The 13,537-nt window shown below is 40.5% G+C and overlaps 2 protein-coding genes and 1 pseudogene across 2 annotated transcripts; 1 reads left to right on the top strand and 2 right to left on the bottom strand.

Annotated features, from left to right (window-relative positions):
- The first annotated feature begins 3,068 nt into the window (after positions 1–3,068).
- LOC135633385 (plastocyanin-like) lies at positions 3,069–3,774 on the top strand. The gene has a single exon (XM_065142809.1). The coding sequence runs from the start codon at positions 3,112–3,114 to the stop codon at positions 3,622–3,624; it is 513 nt and encodes a 170-aa protein (XP_064998881.1). The 5' UTR covers positions 3,069–3,111; the 3' UTR covers positions 3,625–3,774.
- A 27-nt stretch (positions 3,775–3,801) lies between these two features.
- On the bottom strand, positions 3,802–12,445 carry LOC135633428 (phospholipase D delta-like; annotated as a pseudogene).
- Positions 12,446–12,850: 405 nt separating this feature from the next.
- Positions 12,851–13,441, bottom strand: LOC135587085 (uncharacterized protein At1g76070-like). Its single transcript, XM_065078377.1, has one exon. The coding sequence runs from the start codon at positions 13,439–13,441 to the stop codon at positions 12,851–12,853; it is 591 nt and encodes a 196-aa protein (XP_064934449.1).
- Between the last annotated feature and the right edge of the window lie 96 nt (positions 13,442–13,537).

Raw genomic sequence — 13,537 nt, 5'->3', positions numbered from 1 at the left:
ATCAGTTAGATATCCACATTTATTATTATTATTTGAGCAATTTTCTTAAAAAAATATCTTTATTTTGATTTTTTAAACAGTTATCCCATTTTAAATTTTTTCAACTCATACCCATAATTAATAGACTACCCAAATTATCCCTCTTCCATCGTCATTGTCATCGATTATCTCGTCGAACCCACCATCGCCTCCTTCTCCCTGTGTTGCCTCTGTCATCGCCCTGCACTGTCTCCCCTCTCTTTTGCCTCGCTAAAATTGTCGCATGTAGCCCTCGCATGAGGAAGGAGAGGGCATGACAGTCGTCGTTGGTCGTCTGCTCCACCGAAGTCATTTGATAAAATTATAGGGTTTTATCATAAAAGAAGATAAAGAAAAGGGATGATCATTTCGAACGGATCGGCCTCCTTGATCACTTCGAGGGGATCAATCTCTTAGGATTTGCCAAAAGACTAAAATAATATTTCATAGATAGATGAAAAGAAACAGATACATCCATATTTATAGAATTCCACCCCTGAGTCCATCAAGACTTGGACTTCTAATAAATAAATAAATATCAAATAAACCTCTATCCGACTCTTACGATAAACTCAATAAAACATTATTCAAAGCTCAGAAAATAAAAGGATCCTAACGTAAACGTCTATAACTCTCGCATGAAGAAGGAGGAGGTTCAAGCAGATGGCAATAAGTCCAACGGGACAAATGGCGACATCAGAACAGAAAGCTGGCAGCACTGTTGCGCCCCCTCCTTCCTCATGCGAGGGCTCTGGATGGTGGCTCCAATTGGACATAGGGGAGGAGAGGGGAGGCAGTGCAAGATATAGGGGAGAAGGTGGAAGTGGCACAAGGCGATGGTGCAAGGAGGAGGAGGCAATAGTGGGTCTGACGGGACAGCCAACGATGGCGATAGAGGAGGCCAACGATGGCGGTAGAGGAGGCACGATGGAAGAGGGGTAGAGGATGCAGGGCAATTTAGGTATTTTAAATTAACGATATGATTTGAGAAAACTAAAATGGGGGTAATTGTTTAGAAAATATCTAAAATAAAAATATTTTATAAAAAAAACGTTCTTATTATTTTATAATAAATAAATATAAACATTATAAGATTTTTAAAATATATATATATATATTGCTTGTTAATTCAATCCAAACTCAAGCATTTATAAAATTATTTTTAATTAATTTTTATAAACACAGGACTGGATGAAGTTCTCAGATCTAATGATAATTTGACTTGTCAATGACTTATAATAGAGGAAAATGATGCTCGCACACAAAGGAATAGAAAATCTAGACTTGTAATTATATATTGTTGAAGATAATTTCCAAGGGAAAAGTCAATGAAACTCTAATTAACAAAGAAATTAAGCACAGTCTCTGTCTTTATCATGTTGATGTATTGAGATTTGGTAGTATCATTTTGATACTGACAATGAAATAGTAATCGATAGAGATAATATTTTTTAGATAGTGAAGATGGGATTCGAAATCTAAGAACTTGGATGATCTATTAAAGTCTTGGTATCGTACATCCTTGATGATTCATCAATATTTTGAATCAACTGAAGTTGGTATTTGCCATCATAAAGTTCAAATCCAACATTCCCCTTTTTGTTTTGTCCTTTGGGCCTTCTTGATGTATGAAAATAATCCAAATTTTCATGATGTTTTGTAAGGTTTCATGACTTAATCATGCTTAAAATATCAGTTGTGCATATTAATTTCACAGTTGTCATGTTGATTTGAAAATATAGTTCACAACATTGACTTCATTTTTTTTCTGAAATACTTGTTTTGGATGAGTTATTTGATTCTAATCCAACCTATTTTAGATTACTTCCAAGCTTATACATTCTATATTAAGAAATCTAATCACAAAATATGGAGATCAGATAAAAATAATATGTTATCTTAAAAAAATTAATAGTCTATACCTAAGATATCATTATTAGTTTGAAAGGAACCATCCATCATATTTCAACAAAACTAAAAATAATTATCATTAGAAAGTTAAGATTAAATCTCTCCTCAATGGTAATTGTAATAATTTTACATTGGAATGACAAATGGTGACAACAGAAAATCGCATGAGGATTGTCGTCGTCACACTCGCCTCTCACTATCATTTGTCGTCGCCACCCCTTGTTGCTGCCTACCACCTCTACCTCGTCATGAGGTCTCGTCACTCTCGTCTCTCTTCTCCTTTTTTTTTTATCGCTCTCGCCAATCGTCGACCTCATCTCATTCATGCACCATTGCCTTCATCGTCATATCCTCCATCCACCTTGTTTGTGCACCGTGATGATCATCGAGCACTAGTCACCTTCTATGTTGCTCTACACCTGGTGGTCCTCCTCCTCCTCCTCTCGACGGTCATCGATAAGGCATATTATCCTCTGTGTTTAGAGCTTTACCATGAAGATGAGTAATGCCTCGTCACCTCCATCTAACACTCCTGTCACAAGATAAAAGTTTTTTTCATCTCTTATCGTACGTGCATGAGAAACAAGGGCAAGAGTGCATGAACGAGGATGACGAGGAGTGGATACAATGATCAACAAAGGTAAGGTGGCCTTGCAATAGAGGTGGCAAGGGACACTAGGGGTAGAGGCGATGGGGCGAGTGCGATGACCGATAGGGCAAGGCGAGAGGCAATTTCATCTCTTGGAAAATAAGAGTTGCGCTTGAATAAATAGAAATGGTAGAAATGGAAGGCTGATTAGGGAAAAAAATAAAAAAGAAAATAAGAGATTTTTTTTAAGGTATTTGCCCATGGATATTTACGAAAGTAACGATCATGACCTTTGTTCTTGATTAGTACGATCTCCACCGTCGGTTAACTCCAGTTAACTACCACTCGTTCGCCTACATCCATGCCATGTCGGCAAATACCATCACCTTATCACATCTCGTTTCAGCCTATAGAAGCAGCCCGTTACGATTACCCCTCCTCTCTCCGCCACCCATTGCAGCGCCCACCGCCCCCACTCTCTCTCTCGATTGGCTCAGACATGATCTCATCATCTACTTTCTTTTTCTCTCTCAATAGATATATGTAGCCTTCCACTGCAACCTCGGTTGAAGAAGACGGTAACAGCGTGAGCAATGGCCAGCATGACCACCACAGCAGTCACCATCCCCTCCTTCACCGGTCTCAAGGCAACCGCCGCAAGGTCCGGCGCCATCGTTGCCGTGGCGGGCCCCAGGGCGAAGGTGGCCGGCGTGTCCGCGAGGGCCTCCCTCAAGGAGGTGAAAGTGGCGGCCGTGGCCGCGGCCGCGGCCGCCAGCGCGCTGCTCGCGACGGGCAACGCGCTGGCCCTCGAGGTGCTGCTGGGGGGCAACGACGGGTCGCTGGCCTTCGTGCCAGGCGAGTTCAGCGTGGCCGCCGGGGAGGCGATCGTGTTCAAGAACAACCAGGCCTTCCCCCACAACGTCATCTTCGACGAGGACGAGATCCCCAAGGGCGTCGACGCCGCGGCCATCTCCATGAGCGAGGAGGACCTACTCAACGCCCCCGGGGAGACCTACTCGGTGACCTTGAACGAGAAGGGCACCTACACCTTCTACTGCTCGCCGCACCAGGGAGCAGGAATGGTCGGAAAAGTCACAGTCAACTGATGCCTAGTCTGCCACCGCCGCCTCTCCTTTCCTCGCCTCTCCTCTTCTCTTCTGTGTCAAATGCAAGAAGAATTCGAGTAGTGTTTTGCTCACTACTCATCTGTATATTTGTCTTGACATTTATTATCAATAATAATTCTGTTGTATGAAGCTATCTTCTGATGAAAAAGAAATTGATGATCCATGAAGAATGAGTGCTTATCTTTGCATCAGAATAAGATTTTAGAACTCCATGCAAATGAACATGTCAAAGTTATCTAGCATGACTAAAATGACAAATCTTTGTTCTACTTTTGTTGCGACTGCATTTGATCTGAGGATATACTGCTACATGGTTAGTGTGTCAGGAAGACTTGTGGGGGCTCCTAAGATCTTACCTCCGACGTCGGGGAAACACTGTTGGTCGGGCAGAGCTCCTACTTTGCCATCAGCTTCTACCTTGATTGGGTACTTGAGAAGGTGGCCGGTCAGTGAACTCACCTCCTTAGCGGCGTACCTGCACCAGTTATCGTCGGCAATCTTGTTCACGAGTCTTACGCACTCCAAGCTGTCGGGCTGCTCGAATCGTTCGTCTACCGATCCCAGCTGCTCTGCCCAGAGAGACATCCTGTATCCATATATCTGCAGCAGAGCATCAAAATGCAGTCAGGATACAAGATAATGAAATTTCATAACAGGACTTAGACATTTACTTTGCCTAATTGTGATGGAGATGACAATTCCAATATCCTAACGCTAACTTGGGTATCAAAATTTTATCTAGATAGAGCACAAATGCTTACTACATTGACAACCTACTCAAACAGTTAGAACAGGTAATGCACTCAGCTGCTTCTCCCATCTGGTCAGAATCTTGAAATCTAACCTTCGTCGACGATCTACTTGAACACAATTCCTTTTCCTAATTTTGATGGAGATGGCATTCATATATGCAGGAAGCCTTGTACAACAATTATCATAGTGTTAAATATAACATACTGTCATATATTATTGCACTCAGCTGCTTCTCCCACCTAGTTAGAAACACTAGATCTTGAGACCTACTTTTCAACTATGATCTCCTTGAAGGCTTTCCTAATTTTGATGGAGATGAGATTCTGATAAGACCCTAAAGTCTTATCGTAGGCTCTGATACCAAATGATAAGATTCTAAAGTCTTATCATCGAAGAAAGAGGAGAAATGAGGATGATAATGATCGCTTCGAGGGGATCGGCCTCCTTGATCGCTTCGAGGGGATCAGCCTCCTTGATCGCTTCGAGGGGATCGATCTCCTAGGGTTTGTCCAAAGACAGAATAATATTTTTCATAGATTTCTAAAAAGAAACGGTTACATCCCTATTTATAGAGTTCAACCCAGAGTCCATCAGGACTTGAACTCTAATAATAAATAAATATTAAATAAACCTCTACTTGATTCTAACTGAACCAAACCGACTCAATAAACAATTGGACTAAACAGACTCAATAAATATTATTCAAAAGCTCAGAAAAAGGATCCTAACAGATTCATATACTCAGGAAGCCTTGTGCAACTCCTCGGTGTCCTAGTGCCAAATTGGATATGGCTTACAACATTAACAACCTACAACTTATTGTCATATTATTGCTCAAGCATTTAAATAGGTCATCACTCAGCCGCTTCTCCGACCTATTTAGAAATACTAGCATCTCGAAACCTACTCTTCATTGATGATCTCCTCAAGTCTAAGCTTTGCCCTGGGAGTGAACGAAATATGAAGTGGGAAGTGTAGTCAATCTTTCAAGACAAAAAAAAAAAAGATCGGTTGCATCTATAAAACAACCTTATTTAATTGATATCGTAATTTTGTGTCTTCAGCCATGACACAACTGGAGAACATGAAACTTTGCATTCCTTCCATTAAAAATCATGTCAAGCATTGATATCATGATATCACTTCAATCGACATCATTACTCAGGGCAGTTCTGTCTGCACCAATCATTTTACGATACTTTTTCTGTTGCGATATTTCAAAGTTCTAACATAATTTCAAGTATTCAGTAGCACTTTTTATCTCTAAAATTGTCCATCTAAGCTTGTGTAGCTTTTCTTAGTGTAGCAGATTAACTAGGGAGTAATTGTTGCACCCAGTCCACATCTCTTCTAAGCTTGCAATTAACTATTTCCTAGATTGCTCTCACACTAGCTGATCCAATAACAGGAAACTGAATTGATTATATAACAAAGAAAAAAGCATTCTAATCAATGACCAGAAAACAACTTGAGAAGATTAATAAATGCTAATAAGATCTTTTAAAAATAGACATGTTCCAAATAGATATTTATATCAATAAATGCCCATGTTAAATTTGAGATGACACAGAAAGGAAAAGAACCAAGAATATGATGTCACCAACCTGACCATGTGGGTGCCTTTCTTTCTCAGCCCATGTTTGATGAGGTTGGTATGCACCCATGGCGATTTCGGTATCTCTTGAACCAGCCAGAGATCTTTGATTGATGTTAGAAGATCCCATTATAACGTATTCATCATCTACAACCGTCCCTTTTGCATGAACATATATCATGAATCGCCGAGACCTTTGTGCGAGGACCTGGGTAAAATTTAGATGGCAACTGTAAGTAATTATTGTGAACCATAATACAATAAGTTAACAACTATATCTTTTCGAAAGGCCTCAGAATCTGTTTCTATATTAAAAAAGAAGCACAAATGCTGTTCTAATAATCAGAGAAGAAGAGAACATGTATCAATAAAGAAAAGAAAATGAAGGAAAGATGATTTGGAATTGGCTGAATGATGAGAAGATAATGATAACCATCTTAATAGTAAGAAACATATTGTTCACAAAGAAAACAGCTGACATTTTAACCAGCAAATATTCATGGATATTAACCATATACTCATGAATGTTTACCAATTTTGATATAGTTCTTAATTTCTTATTTTATCTAGCTTGTGTGACTCTGATGAAACCGCTTTTGCATGTATAAAACCAATGTGGGAGTGAAATAGTTCTCCACATATGAACTCTCTAGTATGATTACAGCAAATTATAAAGACAAGAAAAGAAATTGATTGCCTATAAGTTCCTTCACCTCTAAAAATGTCTCAGAATCTTTGGTCGGTTATGATTGCAACACAAGTTATTTAATCTTGCAATGAATTTATTTGCACTGCGAAGTAGATCTAATTTACCTTTGCTTGTTTGCTGCACACACAGAAGAGCTTTGAGTCTGACAAAATTATTAGCTATGAGAAGCCGTATCAACCTAGAGAAAGCAGTCTAGGTCTATGAGATTACCAAGTACTACAAGAAAGCTTTTGAGACTTGATATACTTGAACAAAAAAATAACATAGTCAAGTTCCTGGATGCTTATGAATATAGTACCACTGGACTTCTTTCTGAAGAGTGACCATTTGATTGCAACTCATCCTTGGACAATTCTTCACGGTTTCCAAGACAGTAGAAATTAAGATAATCTTGCGGATGTGAATCTTCGAAGTTCACAGCTTTAAGCTCCTTTGCAATGGTTTCATACATCATCTGTATAGTCTGACCCTGCAAGGACAAAACAATGTAATTTAAGTAGCATTGAGATAGAGATTAAGAAAGCCCATAAAGTAACAAAATGAAGGCAAGATCAACTCAAAGAATCCAAAAACTATGCTGTCACTTGGTTGGTGTGATTATTTGTAGTAAGAATGCTGCAAGACACTTATCCCTAAGTTGAATAGTAAATGTTTTTGGTAAGTTCTTAAGTCTCCCTCTACTTCTCTCGCACGATCAGTTGTTATCAACTCATCTCATCTAACCAAATGTCTCCCTTGGACATGTTCATCACATCATAAACAAATTTTCCTCATTTGTCTTCTGTTGAAGCTGTATCAAATTCACAAACATAAACATTTCTTATTATGTCCTCTAACAATCCCAAACATCAATCTCAACACCCTCATCTCAGCAACACTTGCCCATGTTGTATTCTAACTGCTCAACATCCCTATACATAAATCAATTAAATAGAATACTACAATAATATAATTAATTTAACTAAATTGATTTTGCAAAAGGAAAAAAAGTAACATCTTTTTTGTTTAAGAGAAGCTCAATAAAATGTTTATCAATCATTTGCCATTCACGAAAAAACAAACAATTTGATGTTCTATATAAATGAGATGATACCTGCCAGAAGAGGATTTCTTGCACACTGGAAGTAGTAGGGACTCCTTCAGGCCACATAGGTATAACCACGTATACAGAAAACCGCTCTTTGGATTTAATTTTGCCAGCAATTTTTAATGCTAATTCCATAGGTATCAGATTATCAGCACCTGTTGATGTCAAGGAAGCTTTTAGTAAAAAGAGTCTCAGCAACTAACAATAATTCTTCAAAGAAAGGATGACTCTTATGCATCATTTAGCATAAGTCTGCAGCTATACTTTTATTTAACCAAATCTAGCAAAGTGCTCATAGTCTAGCAAAGTGCTCATAAATCTTTGCCAGATTATGAAGACCAGACATAAAACTACATTTTTCGAATTTAATTCACATCAGAAAAGACATAGTTAATATAAATAAAGCCAAATATTGATGATATAAGCATCTAGAAAACTAATTAAGAAAAAAAATCATGTGATCAATAGTTGAGTGCATCTTTGTAGAAGCATTGGTTACTTCACTCAGCATCATTGTTAGGAATGCTGCAAGCAAACTAAAGTGATAGACATGTTTGTGATGTTGGGAGATGCGATTTTCTTACATGTAGGAGGGTGCTCCAAGGGTCGAGTTTTCAGAAAACTGGCAACTTAAAGATTACGGTGTGGTTTTATTACATGTTAAAAATAACATACTAGTAAAATGGACTTAAGCGAACCTGAATTTTTATAAAATGGCCAAGCATAAGAAGACCCCAGAAAATACTGATTCTCAATATATATGAAATGTTGTGCAGATCTGATTGCCCTCACATATGCTGTGTGGATGCTCTTATCGATGATCAGATTCTTTTGACAGACAAGGTTCTGCAACAGTTGATCGTAGATTAGCCTATAAGATCCAGATTGAAATGAACCAACTAACTAGCTTTTATTGAAAAAATAATGGATATGATGAAGCTATACAATTTTATTTAAAACTGAAGTATGAGTCAAATAGGTTTGTATAAATTGGCATCATCAAAATAGAAAATAATAGACTTGATAAGTTGTAATAGAAGTTGTACTAGTATAAAGTAGACATACTCCATGACAAGAGACTAACCTTTCGTAAGGCTTCTTGAGGGTTCTTCGGAAATCCTTTTACTGATCCAGAGTCTATAGATCGAAAAATCTGTAAACTTAACATTCAGTCACTAACAATATAATAAAATTTCTTATTACTAGTAATTGTATGTTATACAACCTGAACATGCCAAGGTTCAGCATCTTCACTTGCAACCCATAAACTTGGATCATCATTTGGAACAGTAGGTGAAGGACTAATTATCCATGAAATCCGTTCAAGCTTTATTAAAGCATCAACGTGCCAGTGGGATACCTTTTTTTTAAAACGTAGCCCAAATTCTTGCCATTTTGTTGCCTAACGCCAGCGCTGTTCAAAATTCTCCAGAACATCATAAGCAGCTGGACCTTCAATTTTGCAGTGTAAATCATGCCATGGTTGTCTTGGTCCTTTAGTTTCTAACTGTGGATCACCTTAATACAAAAGAAAAAGATAACATAAACCAATATAATATCAAAGCTAGTAGATGTTCAATAAGCAAACATGTATGTTTAGGGCTCATGCAAGCAGACTGTCAAAATCATAGTTAGTATGAATTAAGCAAACATGACTGACTTGCTCTAATCATGAAAATTAGAATTTTCTTTTTACCATTGCAATATTGATCTGTCTATGTTGATGTAAATTAATCTATCAACTATGATCACAAATCATAAAAAAAGAAAATAGCACATGCATCATCCTGAGAATTGTAGATGCCAAAATATTTGGAAGTCTGTTCATTTTTGTCAACATTTTTTCGATTTTAACGGTTAATAGACAGGTACTCTATACCTGTTTCTTTCCTGTACATGTATGCATCCAACAATCTGAGTCTGTACAACTAATGATTTATTTCTTTTCGAGAAAATACCATATGTGTGAAGATATAGCAGAGAAAAGATTAGTATTCATAGAAGACTTCATGATCATATACTTTGTTGATTATTAGGAGATATTAAATGAAAATCATAAGTTTGCTACAGCTCTGCTGTAAATGTGCAATGATAAAGCCACTTGGACAGAGAAATAGAGAGGTAGAGGTAAACCTTCACAATACTTGGCTTTGATTATAAAATCTCTAATATTGCTGTTATAATAAATTCCTTCTGCAGTGATGATTAAACGTCTCAGGTTCATTAGATCTTTGATAAAACTTTGATTACTTATTAAGCATGACAATTATAAGATAATGGATCATTGTTTGAAAACAAGGCTTACCAGAAGATATAGGAATGTGCACAGCAAGATTTTATCAGTGTGTGTACTGTCTAGTGTCTATCACTGACTACATTAACTTAAATATGGACATAAGGAAACTACACTATGATGAGTGATGACAATAAGCTGACCAAGCACTTCATAAATGATTCAGGAAGAGAAAGTTGGTGTAACTGACACTTGAAGACCAATAGGTAGAAAAATATACTCACAGCAAATGTAGGGTTATGAAAATCATTCAAAAAGACACTGTCAAGTTCACGAAAAAGTCTATGCTCCGGTGTATCATAGCGGCCATCACAAAGATCCAGATCTCCTATGAAAGCAGTTATTTTTCTATTATTCCCAGATGCCTGTGTGTCAACAAGTACACATTTCTGGTGGTGCGCAAAGAGAGTTCCAACTACCTGATAAAGAGGAAACGCAAGGTAACTATACAATTTTATTTTCTTTACTCAATGGACCTGTGCAGATCAGATAAAACAACAAGCTGTATATTTGTACAGTGTACATGGTAAGCTAATTGGCACCAATTGTTTAAACATAGTAGATTATTTTGTCCTAATCAATTTGTGAAAATAACAAATTGATGAATTCATATGCAACTTCCAAAGACTTCAGAGTTTAATATACAAAAAACCATTTACTTTTAATTTCACTACCAAAGGAGAACATCATTGATTGGTCCTTCAAACATCTTTGTAATTCAAGGGAAATCTTGATTAGTTGATATAAGAATCACAACAGATGGGAAATATTATGGTGTAAAACATGCCTGCTGCTTGACAAAGCTAAGCTTACTGCTCGCATAACGAGGTGCTAGAACACAAATGACAGAGGAATGCTTGAAAAACTTCCTGAGTTTCTTCATCGTGAGTTTGCATTACTCCTTCCTGCCAGAGAAAGGTCAGATATCCAACTAAAGTATATCAATTAAGTTCACTAAAATGCCAGTCAAGACTCCCTGATCATGATATATTTCGTAAATCACAAGCAAATTAGCCTGTACTAATTTCCTTGAATTGCCACAAGCACATAATGAATCTAATACTCACTGTTGTGGAACAAAACACATCTGTAAAGAGTGGTACATCTCCCAGTGGAAGATGTACTCAAGAAATCTGAAAAGTATTACTCAATCGAACGCTATAAGATCAAATGATCAATACCCAAGAATTGGGAAAATATGTGTCCAGTCAGATTGGATTGTGCTGACAAAGTCAAAGATTGAACATCATGAATGACACTGGAAACAACTATGCTGCCAGGAAGTAATCTATGCAGAACTGAAGATTGGAGTCCTCTTACCGTCTTGATGAAGAAATTATGGTGAGAAGTCTTGTCGTCCCAAACCAACATGCACACCCGAACCCCCTCCTGGGACTTGTACTTGAGCAGCTCCCCCAACGTCAGCTGCCCCGCAGTCGGCAGCGGCCTCGTCGGCTCTCTCACCAGCTTCACCTTGTGATATATAGACCAACCGGTGATATAAATCAAGTGATGCGCCTCGAGAATGGCATGGCAGATGTCCTCCCAGCACTTGTTATGCTCAAAGATGGCTCCTTCCTCGAGCCTAATCTCTGGGAGCTCGCCATCCCTGACATGTGCGTCCTGGTAGAGCGTCACCAAGCACCCCTTCCGGACGGGGAAGTAGGCATCGCTCACCCCGCGCTTGTCGGGATCCCCGGCGATCCCATGCCTGTGCTCCACGCTCTCCTCCACGGGCGTGTACTGGAGGGACACGCGGAGGGCGGTATCGGGCTTCGGCGTCCTCCCACTGGGCGCGATCACCGGGAACCATTCGTCGATCACCTCGCCGGAGGCGACGCGGGCAACGGGAATGGAGACGGTGCCGATGAGCTGGGAGCCGAAGACGTCGTTGTCCTTGACGTGGAGAACGAGGGCCGCGGCGCTGTGGGCGACGGGGATCTTGAAGCGCTCGTTCCAGATGGGGTTCTGGGAGTTGTGGATAACGCGGGTGCGGGCGACGGTGGCACCGGGCGGTGACGCAGGGGTCGGCGGTGGCGATCTTCTTGCGGTGGCCGCGGCGGCCGTGGTCGGGGGTGGGGTCGGAGTCGCTACTAGGGAGGACAGGGCTGCATGGGGCAAAGCAGCGGCGGAGGTACTCGGAGAGCATGTCCATGTTGGGGAGGCGGCGTGCCGCGAGCACGGACAGGTGGATGTCGCCGTGGAGGAGGATAGCCTCATCGGCGGCGGAGTGGGATCCCATCGAGCCGATGGCGAAGGGAACAGCAGGAGCGTCAAGATGGAACATTCAGGAGGGGAGGAGGAGGCTTCGCGGTCTGAGATAAAGCGGAGAGATTTTGGGTGGGGCGGTGAGGAGGCCGAGGAGGTGGCAACTGGCGCAACGGTCAGGTCGTGCGGGGTCATGCGTTAAGATTCGCGAAACCCCTTTGATGCCTCGCGTACGGGAATCACGGCGCATCATCACTTCGCAACGTGATGCACGTGTACCCAATAAACCCCAACACACAAGTGTTTTTGTAAGAATTCATGAAAGAAATCTCACATTTTGGGTTTCTATTGGGAGTGTAAAATAAATTTTACGATTTATTATAATATTTTAGATGTAAAATTTTAAATAGAAATTATAATTTCCTTTCAAAAAACAAAATTTAATTACTTTAACTATGCAAAGTACATAAATAATTCTGTCCATCGAAAACAACATTCGATGTGGAAAGCCTTTTCCTTCTCTCGTATTTACAGTTGAGAAGGAGAAAAAGAATAAAGATATCAGTTTAATTGAAGAGTAGTGAGACGAGCGGCAGCCCTCCTCTTCCAAAGGCTCGACGACACCTTCCTTGGCTCGACGGCCACCACCCCACCGCCCACCATGATGGGTGCAGAGTGAGCAATGATCACCTCCTCCGTCTCCGCTGCCTTCCTCCAGTCGAAATCCCCCAAGCTGTTGCGTCCGCCGGCGGACCTACTCATCCCTCCGAGCGACGGTGGTGCAGACACCGGCGGCCTGCTCTTCCCGCCACCGCCCGCCGGCCCCACCTTGGGACGCCGGAAGATCTGGCGGATGAAGGATGCCAGCTTCCATTTTCGACCCGGTGGTGGGGGCTTCCGGCAGCATCCGGCGGTCATCTTCTCGAGCTTGATCTGGCCCATGCACGTCACCTTCGGGGACGAGGGTTCCTGCGGCGCCTCGAAGCCGCCGCGTCTCTTCTGCTTGCGTCGAGCTTCTATGGGTATAATGGAGACTGTGATCGGCCCCGAGAAGGATCTGCTCTGGCCATGAGCCCTCGGCTTCATCGGATTCTCGCGTCCGGTGGCAAGCTTTGGGAGGAATGTGATGATGCTTCTATCTGGTTTCTCCATGTAGAGAACGAAAGCTGTATGACGTGACAGTTTCTGTAGCTATGGAGAAGAAGAAGATGTTAATGGTGACGAGAAGAAGAAGACGAACGACGATGA

Source organism: Musa acuminata, chromosome BXJ1-1, assembly GCF_036884655.1.
Source record: "Musa acuminata AAA Group cultivar baxijiao chromosome BXJ1-1, Cavendish_Baxijiao_AAA, whole genome shotgun sequence".
Classification (NCBI taxonomy): domain Eukaryota; kingdom Viridiplantae; phylum Streptophyta; class Magnoliopsida; order Zingiberales; family Musaceae; genus Musa; species Musa acuminata.
This window is presented reverse-complemented; position numbering and strand designations above follow the sequence as displayed.

What these genes read in the sequence shown, in the direction of transcription:
- LOC135633385 (XM_065142809.1), top strand. Translation starts at nt 3,112, where the DNA reads ATGGCCAGCATGACCACCACAGCAGTCACCATCCCCTCCTTCACCGGT.
- LOC135587085 (XM_065078377.1), bottom strand. Translation starts at nt 13,441, where the DNA reads ATGGAGAAACCAGATAGAAGCATCATCACATTCCTCCCAAAGCTTGCC.